Source organism: Cibotium barometz, chromosome 3 (assembly GCF_041138505.1).
Source record: "Cibotium barometz isolate CiBa-2024 chromosome 3, ASM4113850v1, whole genome shotgun sequence".
Lineage (NCBI taxonomy): Eukaryota > Viridiplantae > Streptophyta > Polypodiopsida > Cyatheales > Cibotiaceae > Cibotium > Cibotium barometz.
In genome coordinates, this window is record NC_141048.1 from 24,602,715 (window position 1) to 24,622,064 (window position 19,350).

At 43.4% G+C, this 19,350-nt stretch overlaps 1 protein-coding gene across 1 annotated transcript; it reads right to left on the bottom strand.

The window, feature by feature from the left end:
• Window positions 1-7,190: 7,190 nt before the first annotated feature.
• Window positions 7,191-18,182, bottom strand: LOC147639867 (ubiquitin-conjugating enzyme E2 8-like). Its single transcript, XM_086774879.1, has 4 exons — window positions 17,985-18,182; window positions 17,383-17,510; window positions 7,767-7,871; window positions 7,191-7,666 (listed from the first exon to the last, which is right to left on the bottom strand). The coding sequence occupies exons 1-4, from the start codon at window positions 18,052-18,054 to the stop codon at window positions 7,523-7,525; spliced, it is 447 nt and encodes a 148-aa protein (XP_086631005.1). The 5' UTR covers window positions 18,055-18,182; the 3' UTR covers window positions 7,191-7,522.
• Window positions 18,183-19,350: the final 1,168 nt, after the last annotated feature.

Here is a 19,350-nt window from a genome sequence, read left to right on the forward strand (position 1 = left end):
CAAGCTAAAGAGGAGCCTTGGCCCTAAAACTGGCATCTTGTGGAAAGGGTTTCTAGTGTTGCTACTTATCCATCATGGAAGCTTCACATACATATGGACTATCATAATTAGTGGCAAATGCTTAACTAACTTACCTTTCTACATCTCTGAAAGGGTCTACATATACTGAGATGCCCATATCTCTCATGCCAAAGTTTGTTGCTACTCAAGTCGATCGAGACTACAAACACTGCGAAGCTCATACAAGTTGTTCCTCTAAATGCCCTTTGCAATGCCCTTATCATCTCTATCAAGAATGACTACACCATTTTTTGTCAAAGTGAACCCGCAAGTCATGGTCTATGATGGCCGAGATAGAGAGGAAGTTTCTCTTCATATCTAGAATATAAATAATATTTGAAAGACTTTTTATACAACCTTCTTTTTAAACATAAGTGAAATAGTACCTATACCTTTTATTGGGCACTTTGCATCACTGCCCACCACTGCCACCATGATATCATCTCCCACGGTCTTTCTGGAGGAATACCAATCCTTTCGATTAGTCATGTGTCTAGAAGCCCCACTGTCAAATGATCCCAGAATCATTATGTGTGTTGCAATATTTAGCTATCTCACTGCACACTTCTTCAACAAATAGATCTATTTTTGCACCATGGCTAGATTCTTCCTTGGTCTTTAGAGTGCCATTCTTGGCCTTTGATTACTTTTTCCTCTACATTCTTTGGCTACGTGCCCTTTCTTGTTATAATAAAAGCTTTAACCTTTTTCTTTTGATTTGAAGAATTTTAAGAAATAACCCTTCTTCTTTGTGTTAGCAAAAAAAGCTTCGTTGCCACCATTGTGACTCTACATCCTCAGCTCCTCATCCCGAAGCAATGAGAGCTAAACTCCTCTAGTGTGAGAGGAATAGGCCTGACACTAACATTCAAATATGTAAAAAAACTATCATACTTAGGCGACAATACTCTTAGACAGTGATAACCAAGATCCAAGGACTACACACTCATGCTGATTGTAGCTATCTAGTCACAAAGATCTTTGATTTATGTGAGAAACACCTCCACTATTTCACCTTCATTCAACTTCTCTTGTTGAAGCTGATTTTTGAGATTCTAAATCCTTGAGGGATTTTGGTCTCATAATCACTCTACAAAACAGGGCCCATGCTTCTACTCTAGCAGCTGTGTTGTGGATACATGTTGAACCATGGTCAACACACTAGCTTCCATGCTCGTGATGATGGCACAGACAATATCTGAATCCCTTCATCTCCAAGGTCGGTAGTGGTTACCTTTGCATCCCTTGTGGTGGGTGAGTGAACATCAACACCAATAATGGTGTCCCAAAGTTCATTAGAGGAAAGAATAGCCGTAAGAACTTCCAAAGAGGATAATAGGTGCCGTTAAGCTTTCCATCAACACCAAATGGTGGTGAGTGGGGTCGTGCAAAAGTTGCCATTTCTCTAAGGGACTACTAGACAACAATTAGAAAAGATGTTTTGTATCGAGCCATTCCTTTAATATTATCTCAGAGGATATAAAGTGTGGTTCATACAAGAGAACACTCACAAGAAGTAGGATCTTTCACAGCATAAAACTTTAAAACTCAAATTGCACAATAAGGAAGAAATAGAAAAATATTGTATACAACAGATGACAAAGCCCCACATCCATGTTCTCCTCTAAAGGGAGCTTTAGATGTGGAACTGCTAAGAATGGAGGTTGTATGCTAGTAGAAGCTAGGGAGTAATCTCATAGTGATGACTGATGAACTATATGGAGAAGGGGTTGGTTGTGTATCTTTATTGGCCTGTATATACGCGAGAGCTATTACATGACCATGTAGGTCCATGGCCATAGTTGATGCCACCATTTAGGGTGTAGAGTAGGCTTAGGTGAGCCCACGGCCATCTCGGCTCACCTTGAACTCCATTCAAGCCCCACAATGTCAAGTTAGGGTGTCCAAGAGCATGGTCTACCTACTCCATGTGCTGGTGCCCATGTTGCTCAACCATGGCTAGTTCTCAAAATGGGGGCCGTACAAACATGAGCTAGCTGGAACCTGGATAATACAATATGAGGGTGGAGCATTGATATCCAACAACACTACATTCCTAGTGGGCATTTTAAGTTTTTTTTTTAAGGTTGAGAGGCCCCCTGCATTCGTGGTGGTGTGGGCGTTATAAGAAGGGCAAGGAGACTCAGGCCTTTATTTTTGTGTATAGTTTGGACAAGGGAGAGGGGACTCCCATTATTTTCATTCATGATTTGGCCCATACGAACCAAGGGGAGTCCCCCTACATTCTTCGTGGACATTAGAAATTAAAAACAAAAAGGCCCCCCCACCCCCACTCGATCCAAGGTTTGATTGAGTGGGGGGATTTTTTTTCTAATGCCCACCAGGCATGCAAGAGGGCCTCCCCTTTGTGCCTTGGAAACCCAAGCCAAATCATGCAAAAAATAAATGGCCAAAGCCACATAACTTGGTGCGGCGGCTAGGGTATTTTGACAACTATCGAAATGCCCATGGTCGTGTCGTGTTTCCATTACTCTTTTTTTTGTCCAAGGCCTCCCAAGCACGAAGGGAAGTTGTTATCTAGCCACGTATATGGCCTCCTTACACATATATATGATATCAAATGGCCCCCCTCAAAGGGTGTAACACTTAGCACATGCTTACCAATGAAATTATTTTAAAAGATAATAAACATATTAAAAAGCATAGAAAACACATTCATTTCGTAAGAAAAGTTGTGGATTACATGGTGGGGTTTACAAGATATATTATATAGTACCATATGTCTTATCCAAGGCTATAGTCACCACATTTGCCTCACTAGTTAGATGTCCTTGTCTTGGATTGTTATCGTGTGGGCATGGATGGCACGTAAGTTTGTATCCTTAAATAGATCTATGAAAATGAGCATTTGTCTTGGATCGTTACCGTGTGGGCATGGATGGCACATAAGTTTGTATCTTTCAATAGACCTTTGAGCATGAGCATTTTCTCTGATGCTTCCTGTAGGGATTCTATTACCTCTTCTGTGTTTCTTATGCCAAATATGTAGTCATAAGTGATCTCAGAGACTAGTCGTTTGGAATGACACCCTCCTCTAACAAACGAGATGCTAGGTCTTTTGGTAGAACCTGATCTCTCTCTCGATACCTTGGTGCCCTGGTCTCCATCTTCTCTTCTATGTTGGTGCTTAGTCCTCCCACTTCCTTGCCCTCACTATACTTTGTTGTTTTTTAGTTGATGGGACCCTAGTTCCTTGCCCTCACTCTACTTTGTTGTTGTTTTTTTGTTGCTGGGACCCTTGGGCCTTGCCCTTCTTCCCATCCTCTTTATATTGCTGTGCCTCGCCCTTCTTTGCACCCATTGCTTCCTCTTTCTATCATTGTTGTTGGGGCTCTTGGGTTTTGCTCTTCTTCGCACCCTCTTGAACTTTAGCCTTCTTTCGACCCTCTGGTTCACCTTCTTGAGCTTTTCTTCCTCTTCTTGGTTGGTTGGCTCTCTAGCTTCTCTCCTTCAACAAGATCTGAATCGAGGATCCTATGGTGGGAATGGCTTTCTTTCTGCTTTTGTGGAGACTTGGGTGGCTCATTGAGGAGTCCATGGTCACCTTCCGGTGGGGGTGGTTCGGGACTATCACGCTCATTGTGCACTTCAGCCATGATTTTTTTGTGATGCCTTCGTAACTATGCCACCCTGTCCTCCTTGAGCCTAGTGTTCTCTGCTACCTTAGTCCTTTGCAAAGCTTGCTGATGTGCAAAGTTCACACCTCCATGCCCATTCTTCCTTGCTGTATCTTTTGTAGACATGCAAGGTTGCCCATTCTTCCTTATTGTATCTTTTGTCCTCACCATAAAAATGAGGATGGACAACCCTTTTATAACTATAAAAAATTCTTTTTTAGTAATTTGTTAAAAAAATTATTTTTAAATTTAAACATTTCGATATAAAATAGAAAATTATAACTAATTCAAACCTTTGAGCTTCAAATTCTTGGCATGTGTCTCATCTGTAAAACCAATTGAATAGTTCATGCTTAGATTTGCTTCTTGTTTTTCCGTCACCGTGGCACGTAGTTTGAAAGTAATTAGTCCATACTTGATAGTTTGATTTCTCCATGCCTTGAGTGTTCCATACAGACAAGGGCTCCTAACGAAATATGGTCTATGCACATAGAGAATGTGCTTCATATTCAAAAAAAAGTGCACTAGTTACATCATATCCATCAAATATATTATAAGACATTCTTACCCTTACCAAATAATATAGTATGTACTTTTATCCCCTTTCGTGCTTCATATACAGAAGAAAAGAAGTACACTAGTGATCTTCTATCATATCCACTAAATATTTTGTAAGACATTCTTACCCTTACCAAATAATATGTTATGTACTTTTATTCCCATGCATCCGCAATAGCCTTTATAAGCATCTTGATAGCCATCATGTAATCATCCGTGTAGTTTATGAGCTCTTAGTTGTCTCAAGAGTTTGATGAAGTTATCCACACTTTCAATCGATTAGCCATCTTTGGATGGCTTGCTCGATTGGTTGTATGCTTGCATAGAGATTTCCAATATTCCCACATCTTTGTCACTTGCTTGTCATCATGGCTCGACAAAAATCCCCTAGCTTTCACTCCTCTGATTGATACATCCACTAGCACATCCCCAGTGCTCCCTGGTTTCTTCTCACCCTTCTTAAGTTGTACATGTCCTCCATGGAAACCCATTCTAGAGAGTAAACTTTCACATTGTTGTATGCATCTGATAGATGTGGTGGCCTAGAGTAAGTAGCCACAATAGCTTATCAAGTATCCTTATCTCTGCATGCAGTATGCATTGTCTCTAGATTATTGGATATAAATTAGGATCCTTAGGGACAAGTTGTGATTGTGATTGTGAAAGTTGCTCCATGTTTCTTGACTTTTTTTTACCTTGGTCTTCTTTTCCTCCAAACTCCATTTGGTTCTTGATCTCTAGTTGGAGGTTTACCTAGAGTCAGTACAAAAGAGCTGCACCAATTGGTTGAGTTCATGCTTGCCATATCCCAATATCTTTCACACACAGAAGCTCCCATTATTTTGAGCATCATTTCAATGTGCAAGAACAACCATTTGAGACTCTCATGACTCTCATTTGGGACCTCAAATAATGCTATCCACCAAAGTTCCATTTCTGACTGCACATGATAGCATGGAGCATCTCTTTTTCCTTAAGAGCTTTATTCATCAATCCATTCCATTTTTGGTGTTTAAGGATTTGAGCCTCATCAAGCTTAAGGACAAAAGCAAGAGTAGCATCACCCTCAACACAAAGTGTCATTTTGTAGAACTTCACCATGCCAACATGTACTCGTCTCACAACCGCAAAGACATATTAAATTCAAATGTTCTCTTCTTATTCTTTGTCTTCTCTAGTGGGATAGATTCTTTGATGTGTTTACACTCACTTATTATGTCTGGAATATCCAAGTTTTCAATCTCACCTTACCCACAGTATATGGCCGTGGTAGACCAAATACCTTTAAGTGATGAGGTTTAAGACCTTTAAACAACATCTTGGAGATAGAAGATATCCCTTCCTACTTATTTCAAGTGTATCACAAGCCTCCACCACCTCTTATGGCTTCATCAAATCATAAAGATCGTGCAAAACTTCTTTAGCAATCATCTTACGGATGTTAGAACACTCTGGAAGCTTAAGCATCTCAATCACATCATGGTTATTGACTCAAGACTTGAGCATAGTGATCATGTCACTACATCTTGAAGGTAGAACGTTGTAACTTTTCAAGATAATCTCTAGCTAGCTCCATCCTTTTCTTCTTGGCACCCCTCACTTTGCCAAATTGCTAATATTCTTCATTTTTTTACACCACATCCTAAGCCCCAAGGGAGGTGGCTAAATTGTCTTGAACATTCCTTCTCCCACTTCTTGTTTTGTTCTCTCATGTGATTCACCTCTTCTTGAGATGATTGGAGGAGTGAATATAGCTCATCCACCTTCTAGTAGTGGGTTTTCAGATCTTCTTGTAGAAAATTAGCTGTCTTACCAAGCCCTTGAATGGCTTAGTTAGACATGTCCATCATCATCTTGGTATGGGCTCAATGCTAATGAGCAATATGAGCTTGATGGCTGAGCCTTGTGAAATAACCCAATAACCATCACCAATTGCAAGGTTTCAAAGAGGCTTACTAGTGGATGGGTTTGAGGGATACAAGGCTCCTTGTACCCAAAGATCTATGTTCTCTTCTTCACATAACCTTTGTGCTTCGACCTCATCACACAACCAATGCTTTTTGATGTGTAGTCCTCCATGTTGCATACTCACATCTTATCATTTAATTAGCAATGAGAAAAGCAATGCCTTGGACACCACTTCTAAGTCCGACTTCCCAACTTTCATCCAAGATGAAAACTTTCTAATTTTTAAGAAATTAACCCTTATGAAGCCCAAACACCAATGCAAAGCTTGAATACATATTTAATCCAAAACTAATTTTTGCATCCAAACTTTTAACACACTGCATATTTTTCTCTTAAGTTAGAAAATCATGTGTTAGGGTTACACAATAGAGCAGAGGGACACTTTTTATCAAACTTTCCCCCTCCTCTCTCTCATGTTTCATAAGGATGCATGCTCAAAACTGTTCATCAAAGAAAATGGAAAACGAAAGTATCTGCTCATAAGAATTTGATTCGAATTTAAAAGCAAGAACAAGAATGACCGTAGATGACATACATGCACATCCACTTTCACATATTGAAAACGTTTATGAATCTTATCTCCGAATTCCCCTTCTTCTCTCATCTCGACCCCAATAATGTCCATCACATGGAATCTTATTGATTAAATAACTTTGAATTAAACGCACATTGTAGTCACTATTTGACAAAGTAACATATGTACAATGACATCTCAAGTATAAATTCTTTTGGTATACCATTACATGGGTGCTAGATAATGTGTGGTCACTGTAAGAGGCAAATGTCGCACCCTTACATTCCTGAACAAGTTTAACAATTCCCATTTTAAAAAAAGGGGTGTACACTTCAAGAGGGCATCTCTCATAGGCAGTCAAAAGCAATCCTGCCAATTTCATGGGAATTAAGCAGAGCACTATACAAGCATGCCTACAGAAAGGTAAGCACCACATTTTAAATACTCAGGTGTAAACCTCCAAGAAAATGCGGTGTTGCTAGTTACATATGTTTCAATCATAGCATTCCAAACCCAAATGCCGAAAGATAGATTTTTGTATGGTTCACAAAACCTGACTTGATAACAGTCTTGTGCAGTTGAAGCTCGAAGCAACAAACTGGATGTACATAACACCTCCCAACAATTGGCTAAAACTTCAAAAGCTGGCCATCAGAGGTGGAAAGGTACAAAACCCTCAAGCAAGTAATAAGACGGGAAAACAGTAACGCGTGTCAAGTTTAATTACAAAATATCATTGCATGTGTTTGCTATTAATTTAAAATCACAAAGCCGCTGAACCTCCTCAGCCCATGGCATACTTCTGAGTCCAGTTCCTTGCAGTTGCTTCATACTTCCCTCTGTCTGTCTTGTACATGTGTGCAATCTCAGGAACGAGGGGATCGTCTGGGTTAGGATCAGTGAGCAGAGAGCAGATGGAAAGAAGAACCTGCAATTTGAGTGGGTGCTTGAACAGTCAGGAAACGTTCCTCTAAATCTTCAAGAGACAGCATGAAGGCCTCATAAACATAGCAGTTGACAAACCTTACCTTAGAGATGGTAAGGGCTGGACTCCATTGTTCTTTCAGAATATCTAAACAAATACTTCCATTGCTGTTAATGTTTGGATGGAACACTTTCGTTCTGAAAGCAACCTGCAAAAAGCACTTGAAACAATTACATACACATACAGTTGCTTGCACAGCTAAAAGCAGATAGGTTTCGTCAAAAACATCCTCCTCTCCTAGGCAAAACATGCATAAGCATGCATACACCCCCTTTTAGAATTTTATGTATTTATGTATGTGTGTGTGGGATCTGGACCTTATATTGGGCAGACATGTATTTTCTCTCCTTTTTTATGAATGATGGCTGATTTTCCAGGTCGTGGGCTGCTGTTGGCCAGTTAATGGCAGAGTTAGCCAGCTTCAAGGCCTCCCCCTCTCACTTGTTGTATCTAAGCAATCCCGGTGCATATCGTCTGAAGCCCATCTGCTGACTGCTGTACAACCTCTTCTAAATCTCATGCTATGATAATAGAACTTGATCATTGCCTACTCTCTCCCTCTCTCTAACTCTCTCTCTATTTTTGTCTATATGTTGACCGATTCTGCCTGTGCATACATCCACATGGTATCAAACGTCTAGGTCCTGGCTCTCCACCTCTCTATGACCCCTTCCCTCCATCTGCGTTTTATGGAGTAAGAAGTGCTGCTGTGTTTTTTTCTTCTCCGACGTGTCTTCCACATCAGTGCTTCTGTGGGGCTGTCCCTGCTGCAAAGCTTCCGGCTAGGTGTCAAGGGGCAAGCTACAAGTGGCTGCATTTTCTGCTATATTGCCCCTTCTTCATCAAGCGTTGTCTCTTCTGGTGCTCCTGCCCTGCATTTTCCTTGCAGAGTCCAGGTGCAATCTGGGTGGGGGGCTATTTTTCTACAACTTAGATAGCAGTGAAAGGTGATTTCTTCGCGTGTGGTGCAGCCCGATAAGCGGCTTTGACAGTTTCTGCTTCCTCCCTTTTTGTTGGGTGTTTCCCAGATGTCACGTGCACGCCCATGCCATGGCTAATTTTCGGCATGAACAGTCTTAATCCCTAATTAGTGCAACAGTTGGGACAAGCATTTAGGTCACCATCAGTAGCATGAGCATTAGCATCAGCAGTCACATCATCTACACCATCAGTATCTATCATCATCAGCATCAACATCATCTTGGGAAGGGGGGGGGGGGGGGGGGGCATGGAACCCTGTTACGGCAAACACACAGACAGCTGTCGGCAGCCAGTATAGGGTTCCAAGCACTAGGCAGGACATTGCCTGATTGGATGGCTAGCAGTGGGACACATCAGGAAAAAGCGTAGCATTAAAGACAAGGAAATCTGAATATTTGACCAGCATAACTAACTGACATCCAGGGGAACTGTCTGAACTGGTCCTCCAACATATATGTAAGCATAAGTCATAATTCAGTCCTGGCATTCAGTCATTCCATCATCATTAGTTATCAGCATAAGGGGCCAAGGTCACCCCATGGCAGTGACCATAGCCCTAAGTCATGTACAAGCATCATGTAATCTTTTTGTACCATATTAATACAGAAAACCCTGACACCCAATCTCTCTTCTTCTCTCTCCTCTGTCTTAATCATGTTAATTAGCATCAATGTTCTTAATCTGCATAGGGCTGTGGATCAGTACAGCAAGGCTTCCATGCATGCAACACCGGAGGGGTTTTGTGGACTGTTTTGCTGCTGTCCAGCCCCTTATTTCCTCAGTTTTCTGAGGGGGCTGATAGGTCCTCGTGCTCTTATCCGTTGGATATGCTTCAGAGAAGTCTTGGAGTGTTGAGATCCGAGGTTTTCAAGCGGTTTTCTTGCAACAGTGGCGTTTCTTTTGCTGTGGATATGGCTCCCCTGTGTAAAACACAAGAGGACAAGCTTGATGGGACACATATGGTCGCCAGAGCTTTGCGATGCCAGGTCACTACCAATCTTTAAGATTTTGATGACCTACGCTCCCTCCTATTGGCAGAGGAATCAGTCCTCATGACATAGGGTAAGTTAAAGGTTTTGTATCATGATCCGGATCATGCCTTAGCATCACTACAAAAGAAGATTTGGAGTCGTTGCTACTTGTGTGGGAAGAAAGGACAGTCCAAGAAGAAGGACAAGGGCCAAGGCAAGTATTCATCCCAACAACAGGGCAAAGACAGGACACAGGACAGTGATTCAAATGTTTCTAGTAACTCATCTAGGGCTCTTAAGGAGCTTCCGGCTTGAAAAGACTAAGATGGTGTTCGTCTCTAGTTATACATATAGTTTCCTCCCGTGTGCTTCCGACCAGAGAAGGCTTGTGGGCAGGAGAGGAGGTTGTCAACAGCTCCTCATTTTTGGTGCATGGGAGTTCCAAGCATGAAGATCTGGCACGTAATGGTCAATTTTGATAGCCATGGATCGGTTGTGTTCCAAATCCATTGCTTGGTGCAACCGATAGGGAACCCGGAGCAGAAGAGAAACGCTTCAATAGCAAACAGAAAATAACAACAAGAAGCACAAAATATAAATAGACTCTTGAGTGTCACGTGCACGCCCCTGCCCTGGCTTAATCTTCAGCATGAAGAGTCTTAATCCCTGATTAGTGCAACAATTAGGACAGCATATAGTTTCACCATCAATATCAAAAGCATCAGATCAACATCATCATCATCATCATAAGCAACATCACATCCAAGGTTGTTAGAGGCGTCAGAGGCATTTGGTACGAGGCGAGTATGGTATGCACCTCGAAAGACTCGTATTTTTTAGAGACGTTAGAGGCGTGTTAGAGGCGTCTGTTTTATATATATATATATATATATAGTGATAGATAGATATAATATATATAGTGAAAGATATATATGTATATATATATATATATGTATATATGTATATATGTATATATATGTATATATGTATATATATGTATATATGTATATATATGTATATATGTATATATATGTATATATATATATATATATGTATATATATATATATAGTGATAGATAGATATAATATATATAGTGAAAGTTGAGAGAGAGAGAGAGAGAGACTAGAGTGTGTATGTATGAGCCTTGAGGGAGGGAGAGGAGGGTGTGTATGAGAGGGAGAGAGAGTGTGTGAAAGAAAGAGAGCTATATTAAACGTCTGCAAAAGGCCAAAATGACCTATGAGACAAAAATAGTCCATCATCATCATCTGGATACATCGTCAAGATTCAAGGGTACAAAGTAAAATGAAATGAATTGAAATGAACCGGTAAGAGTATAGAGAGAGCTCCAAAAGTGGGTATCAAAAACATCATCATCCTAGTGTGTGTGAAATTTGAACTTTGAACTTTGGGTCTTGAGAAAGGCTTAAGGGAGGGAGAGAGAGAGTGTGTGTGAGAGGGGCTGCCTTGGGCCCTTAAAGCCCCCATCCAAAGACTCAAACCAGCCAAAAATAATAATTATATTTATTTATTTATTTATTTATTTATTTTAAATTAAATTTTTTTTGGTGGACGAGGCAATCGTACGCCTCGAACGCCTCTAACTGTTAGAGGCGCGCCTCATAACAACTATGATCACATCATCATCATCATCATCACGGGACTGCATGGAGGCCTGTCGACAGGCAGCATGCAGGCGGCCAAGGCTACAAAAGGCAGCAATAGGTGTGGGCAGCACAGGTAATAAGCGCAGCATTCAATAAAGAGTTTAAAGCATAAAACATGTCCACACAAACAGGCCAACTGTTCAGCTGGCCGACTGGTGTCCCATCCAAGTATATAAGCATAAGTCATAATTCACCAAAGTCATTCAGTCAACCCATCATTCTTGTTAGCACATTCATCCCTAGTTTCTGCCCATTTTTGGTGTCCTTTTGGTCCCTTTTGCAAGGCCCTTGATTGTGGGCTGGCCACCCCTATTTTACATATTTTTTTGGGATTTTTCCTTGCCCGTATGGTTTTTTCCCAGTCGGCCAGTTCAATCCTCTAGTCGGCCAGCTTCAGTGTCTCCAGTCGGCCAGCGTCCAACCTAAGCTATAGCTCTAACCATCCTCTTCCATTGGTCAGTCCTCAAAACATTGAAGGAGATATTGCACTCTATGAGAGTGCGAGCAATCTCCATCTCAGCCACCTTTTGCCTTTCTTTGACCCAAGACTGTGCATGCACACGAGAAGGCAAGGTGGTTTGCCTTGCGTAATGTATCACCCTCATCCCAATCTTGCATGACAGAAGGTCTCTTTCTGGCAGACGATGCCTGCTCAGAAGAGGCAGGCTGAGATTGTGAATCCTCATCAACCTGCGTGGATGGACCGGCCAAGTCCCCAAGAAGAGCATCATGAAGCGCATCCTGTGTCTCTTGCGTGCCTCTTCCTCTTCCAGCTACCCCCATTGCAGGGAAATTTTCAGCAATCAACTGATCTCTCACTGCTTGTGGCACTCTCTTGCACCCTGCACAATTGTTGGTGGTGCCAATGCCTGTGAGGTGCTTGATGACACAAGTAATTGTACTCGTGAGGGTGAAATTGCAATACTTGCACTGCCATTGTCGAGTGCCACTACCTGCATGCCCTGGAGTAGTCACAATGCGAATGACGTTTGTGTGCTCCTTCGAGTATGGATTCTCTCGCTTCGGCATGATTGCTCTGACAAATTCAATGCACAGTGCCCTACAATTTCAATCAGGATTCAGCAATCATGCAATGCATAATATTTAGTGGGCAGCTCAACTGAGAGAGAGAGAGAGAGAGAGAGACTTGAAGAAGAGAGAGGCTGAGACCTCAGTGCACGGTCCTCAGATGGTGGGCTAAGGCTCTGAGAGAGAGAGAGAGAGAGAGAGAGAGAGAGAGAGAGAGTTATGTTGCTGCCTTGGGGGCCTGAGCAAGGGTGGGTGGGGAAAGGGGGGGCGGGCCAGCATATTGCCAGCCGTATTGGGCGCCAGTTTGGCGAACAGAGAGGGCGGCTATGCACAGAGGCACGAAGCGAACAGGGGCGGTGAGGGCAGAGGCGAACTAAGGCGGCGGTGAGCAGGGGGCGGCCCAAGGAGAAGGCGACGACGACAGTAGCGAACAGAGACAGTGCGACTGTAGAGGAGAGAGAGCATGGCGGCTGGCCCTTACCGGAAGGTTGAGGTGGTACGGCCTCCAGAGTCCAGAAGCAAGACGCAGGCACGCCGCACAGAAGGACAAAACGGCGAAACATTTATCGCAGGTGAAACCCCAAAAAAAACGTACGGATCGATCCGTGCGTACGGATCCCCATACGGTACGGATGTACGGTACGGATTGGATCCGTACGTGCGTTTTGATCCTACCTTCAAAGTGCCTATGACAGAATGTCTACCAGTTGGGATATTTTTAGAGATAACGTTTATGGAAGGACCCATCTCTTAGATTGGGACATGTGACAAGAAAGTGGACCAAAGTGAGACAAGTGGCCTGACACTTGTTAGAAAGTGGATCAAAGTGAGACAAGTGGCCTCACACTTGTCACTTCAGCTATTGTGTGGCTCTCCACTTGTCATTGTAGCCTTCTCTTGCCATGAGCTACATTTTAGCTCATGGGAGGTCCAAATCTATAAATTGGAGCCCTCTCTCTTTATTAATAGAGGCTCTCTTGCTGCACACTAGCCTCTACCACCGTTGAAGGCTTCCCTAATGATGGCTACTCTCTTTCTCTCTCTCTTGAAGCCTGCCCATGAAGAATACCGGCTCAGTACCCACACGGAGATATATGGATTATGTTGTTGGCTCGACATTTCTACAGCTTGTGTTCTGGCTCGGTTGCCTCGTGTTGGGCTGTGTTATGACATTTGTATATGGATAATCCGGCATCTCCCGTGGGGAGAGTAAGGTCCTCAAAGCTTGTACATGATATTATTCTCCTTGGGTAATAAAATACTCCAAGGGGGGGGTCGGCCCATTCCGGCCTCTATGCGGTGTCACACGTGCAAGCTCCATTTTCAGCATTTGTGGATGTTTTGTCCAACTTTATGTTTTATGCAAAGTGATGAGGGATATGTGTTAAGGCTGTGGCCATGTTTAAATATTTTAAAATGCATTGATGGTATCAACAAGTGTGTCAAAGGCCCTAGTCCCCGGGCACCCGCCGGGAGTTTCATCTCCTCGTAGAGCAATCCTGAAACAAGACTCGAAACCTGCAAAACAAAGCCATAAAACGTGAAGGGGGTGCAGGCCTGACTCACCACCCAACCATGACAGCCGTGGGAAAAACCCACAAGACCTAGCTGTCCCCCCCACCAAGCCAGCTAACTAGCAAGATGCACCGACCAATCTCTACTCCAAGACGTCCCATACCGCCATGGAGCTATCCTTGCGGACCTCAAGACTGCTGCCGACCTCGACTACATGAAGTAAGTGCACGTCTGCACTAGATCCAAGCTCCTGACCGCAGAGCTCTTGCAAAGACTCGCGAGACTCTACTAACTGACTGACCTTGGCCACCCTTTTATAGGCTCTTGGCCGGTCACCAGGTGTCCACACTTGGATGTCCACCCGTCAAGACATCCCCACTTGGGCGCCCGCCCGTCAAGACGTCCCCACTTGGCGCCCGCTCGTCAGTCCATCCCTAGCCCAGCTTGCCTAGCTCCAAGCTACCCCAAGCCTCGAAGCTAGTCCTGTGTGCATGCTGCACACAGTAAATACACTCTATGCACATGACAGCGGTGGATCAGTACAGCAAGGCTTCTGCACATGCAACACTGAGCCGAAACGGCCGACCTCCTGTAGGAACTCCATTATTACGTAGAAGCTTTTACAAAGAATCCAACATGAGGGTGCAATCAGCACCGGATTCCACAGTGTACTGGTCGGCTTTCTACAAAGCATACAAGAAACTCTGACAAAACCCTCTTCACAAAAGTGAGGCCAAGTCAATGCCACAAAACAGTCCCAAACCATCTTCAAATCAGCCCCAAAACAGCCCACTATTGACAGCTTCTTCTAAGCACAGCAAATTGAAGCAAACTATAAAATCAGCTTGTACAAATTGCCATAAAGAGTAGCCAGCTGAGAGAGCTTCACAGTCTACTATCGGCCCGTACGTGTCGACCAGCACAGAGAGAGAGAGAGAGAGAGAGAGAGAGAGAGAGAGAGAACGTTGCTATATCAGCAGAGATAGAACACAACTATCAACCAATTCAAAGATAGCAACAAAGCAAGGGGGAGAATCAGCTCCTATACGGCCAACGCAGAAGGGAGAGAAACAACTCTAGTACGGCCAGCCCAGAAGGGGAGAATTAGCTCCGGTATGACCAATACAAAAGAGAGAGAGAAAAGGAGTATTCACTTTTGCCGACATGTACGCATCCCCCAAAAGCAGCCTCTTCCTCATGCCTTTTACGATTCAGCCCCCTCCTTTAGATAGAGTTGGCCAGTCTAAAAATATGGCTCAAGCTCCAAAAAACAAGTCGGGCTAAAGATGCTTAGGGAAGTCACTTTTAGTATCCTCTGACTTCATGCCCAAGCTTTGTAAGCCAAATTTGGCCCTCAACCATAGGTGCCTTCTTTTGTCCATGAATCCAAGCCCAAATAATAAGATGTCCGGCCAACTTTAATGATGTCTCAACACATTGACCCATAAACCTTGTAAGTCACATAAATGATTAAAATCCCATGATACTCATGCTTTTGTTTGTGACCATCGTTCAGGCCAATCCATGCTAGTGAATGCTTTAGCTTAATCCCCCTCTTCTGTGGAAAATCCCCGTTCTCACCTTGGTTTCGTTCTATGTGTGGCCTTCCCCCAAAACATTGATCAAAGCTGGTAAAAGGACCAAATGGTGACATCCCTCCGCCTTATAAGCAATTGTCCACAAGTATATAAGTCTCGTAACACCATATGATCCATTTGTAGTATTCAACTACAACCATAGAGAAGAATAACAATATCCGGATCCTTCCAAGATCTTTGCCCTTCTCCAATCAACCAGAGAAGCTGAGCGCTGATACCACTATAACCGATACGGGACCCAGAGCAAAAGAGAAACACTTCAATAGCAAACAGAGAATAACAACAAGAAGCCACAGAATATAGGTAGACAGCACACTGAGCCGGAACGTCCGGCCCCCCGTAGAAACTTCTTTATTACGTAGAAGCTTTTACAAAGAAGCCAAGGTGAGGGTGCAATTAGTACCGGATTTCCACAATGTACTGGTCAGTTTTCCACAAAGCATACAAGAGACTCTAACAAAATCCTCTTCACAAAAGTGAGGCCAAGTCAGTGCCACAGAACACTCCCAAACCGTCAAAACAGCACCAGATTTTCACAGTGTACTGGTCAGCTTTCCACAAAGCATACAAGAGACTCTAAAAAAACCCTCTTCACAAAAGTGAGGCCTAGTCAATGCCACAAAACAGTCCCAAACCATCTTCAAATCAGCCCCAAAACACCCCACTGTTGAGAGCTTGTTCTAAGCACAGGAGATTGAAACAAACTGTAAAATCAGCTCATACAAACTGCCATAAAGAGTAGCCAGCTGAGAGAACTTCACAGCCTGTTGTCGGCCTGTATGTATCAACCAACAACGAAAGAAAGAAAACGTTGCTATAACATCAGCCTGTGGGCGACCAGCAGAGATAGAACACAGCTGTCAACCAGTTCAAAGGCGGCAGCAAAGCAAGAGAGAATCAGCTTCAGTACAGCCAGCGGAGAAGAGAGAGAGAGAGAGAGAGAGAAAAGCCCCCTCCTCCTTTAGATAGAGTCGGCCAGCCTAAAAATATGGCTCAAGCCCCAAAAAGCAGGTCAGCCAGCTAAAGATGCTTGGGGAAGCCACTTTTAGCATCCTCTAACTTCATGCCCAAGCTTCGTAAGCTAGATTTGGCCCTCAACCACAGGCGCCTCCTTTTGTCCATGAATCCAGGCCTCCATTAATGTCAAGCTTCCAAGTGTGAACATGCTCAAACACTCTATGCTTCACATGGCTAGAGACAATGTGACCTATTGGCATCACATGAATATATACACCAATGGAAAGTTCAGATTATTTCCAAAATTAAAAAAAACAAAGTGCGACCTTGACTCCATGAGCGTCCACTCGCAAGGCTTGGAATCTTTGACTCCATCATGTACAGCATAGACTACGTGCTATGACATTCCACTCATATCATCAGCGTACAAGAGTAGGTGCAGGTTCATGCATAAAGATATGCCAATCTTAGTGGACAAATCTTCATAGATAAACCACCATACTGAATTCTATTACTTTTCGGAATGAAGGCTTGCATTAAGGAGAACACACACACACACACACACACACACACATCAACCATGCAAGCCATTATACCCAATATGACCAGCCAACACCTCAGCATTGCCTAACTGCAAATATAAGATTAACCTTAATAACCTTTGTTCAGTATTGGAAATCCCATGGTAGTGCCGTTACCAAGAGCAAAGTGCTATGGAGATGCGGATCTAAACGAACACCATATGTATCCACACAGGGAGAAACAAAATGAAGAACTTCCTTTGACATCCCCTAATAGGATCTTAAATAAACCCATCCTGTGATTCATAACCACAAACTTCATCTTCTAACAGTTCAACTTAAACGCCAAGTGCAAGCAATGCTAATACTATCCTCACATGCTTTCCCCCTTTTAAAGGACCAAAACACTAAGTGTTTACCTTGGGAGGCTTGAAGGGATAGTCTGGAGGGAAGTGAATTGTGACCAGGAACACTCCTCCAGCGTAAGGACTGTCAACTGGTCCCATGATTGTGGCCTGCCAGTGGAACATATCTTCCGCGACAGGACCTGTCATTAACACATACATTCAAGCCATCGATACACATGTACTATCCCATCAAGAAAACATGCCAGGAGATGCAAAAAAACCAGGCTAGCTTGAGCAAGACTTCAAATTTTATTGAACTGCTCAAAATGCCCGCAAAACCATACTTGAAAGACCAGATCAGGATCTGGCACGAGATAGGTTGGGTGCCTGAGAGGTGGTCTCTTCAGGGGGGAAAAGGGATGTATCTAGATCACCTCAATCGCCTAGCTCAAAAACAAACAGGCCCCTGTGGACTTGAAGCTTCTAATACCGTACACACAGACGGACCCCTAACAGTTAGCCCTAAACCGCCTTAGAAATCCAAATAGCAGTAAACTGCAGACCAAATCCTCAAATCTCCAATCCTAAACCTAGAATAAGAATGACCCTATCATTAAATTCCCTTTCTCCGTCAACATATAGGGTGATTTCGAGGCATGGAAAGGGCTACATACCCGCACTGCATGAGGTCGGAGGATCTTTCTGCAGGTCTTTAAGCTCCTTCAGGATGCGTTTGGACGCCATGGAGAGCTTAGCAGCTGCGGCGGGGGCGGGGGCGGGAGCGGGGGCGGGGGCGGGGGCGGCGGCAAGGAGAAGGCGATGAAGACGAACACTGCCGTTGAAGATCACAATCAGAGCAAAAAGCAGCTTTGACAGCAACAGACACTACACCAGATCCTTTATATTAATTCACACCACCTTTACTTGTGGTCGCCCAATTTCCAAAAACAAAATCGATTTAAATCAATAACTTTGCATTTCCTTTTTGTTTTCGTGTCATTTAATAACTTTGCATTTCCTTTTTGTTTTCGTGTCATTTAATAACTTTGAATTTTTTCTGTAAGTGTGCATATTAATTCGTGCCCACTAATATAGGTGAAGACTTTAGCTACAGCTAAGATGGAAAAGGGGGTGTTAGAACATTACACAACACATATTATATTGCATTTTTTTTAAAAGGACATATGATATTGCACGATAGATCTATAAGGGACCCACACAAAGAGCATAGTGGGGCAAAATGACTACACTACAGAAAGGCCTTGCCGCTAAGATCATGCCGTGGAGGGACAGGCATAAAGTCTTCCCCTTCGCTCACAGCTCTAATGAACTCAACGGCCCTCTCTTTAGAGGAGTTGATGTACAGATCGTTGGGGTCGACGTCCAGTGGACTTTCCTTGACAAAGATAGGATTGGCTGGACCACCAGGTTGGTCGCTTGAGAGGGTATCGGGCTGCTCCTCCAATTGGCCATCTCCTTGCTCTGCATGCTCATCTGTCTCTTGATTCTCATTGACAAAGTACCTGGCTGCTTCCCCCTCTATGTAGTGATCGCGGAAGAAGACCTTTCTGATATTCGAGATATCAGCTAAGTCCGGAGTTTTGAGGCACTTCCAAACAACTCGAGCTCTAGCAGAGTCCATGTCATTCCCAGCTTTAGGGATTATCCATTGTGCACTAGGGAAGTATTTTCCACTTCTCATCATCTTCAAGAGTGTGACGCCAAGAGTGAGAGACCACTTATTGAGAATATAGTTTTCCATGTAGACGAAAGCTTGCTCAAACACATTTACCAGTGTCAGGCATACCCGATTTTTGAGGTCTCCCTGACCGAACTGCGCATACAGTGTCCTTCCTCTGGACATCTCATCTGCAAACACATTATGAGCATGAAAACGAAAATGAGGTTTATGAAGATCCTTAAGACAGTAACCCACCATTCCCTCGAACATGTGCATTTTAATCTGGCGAAGCGCCTGGCACATGATAATCGCTCCAGCACGCTTGCTCACATTCCACATGAGGTGTTCCTTAACAAACT

What these genes read in the sequence shown, in the direction of transcription:
- LOC147639867 (XM_086774879.1), bottom strand. Translation starts at nt 18,054, where the DNA reads ATGGCGTCCAAACGCATCCTGAAGGAGCTTAAAGACCTGCAGAAAGAT. An exon ending in TCCGACCTCATGCAGTGCGG is followed by an intron (nt 17,511 to 17,984) that starts GTATGTAGCCCT and finishes TGTTAATGACAG; the next exon opens with GTCCTGTCGCGGAAGATATG. An exon ending in ATCCCTTCAAGCCTCCCAAG is followed by an intron (nt 7,872 to 17,382) that starts GTAAACACTTAG and finishes TGCTTTTTGCAG; the next exon opens with GTTGCTTTCAGAACGAAAGT.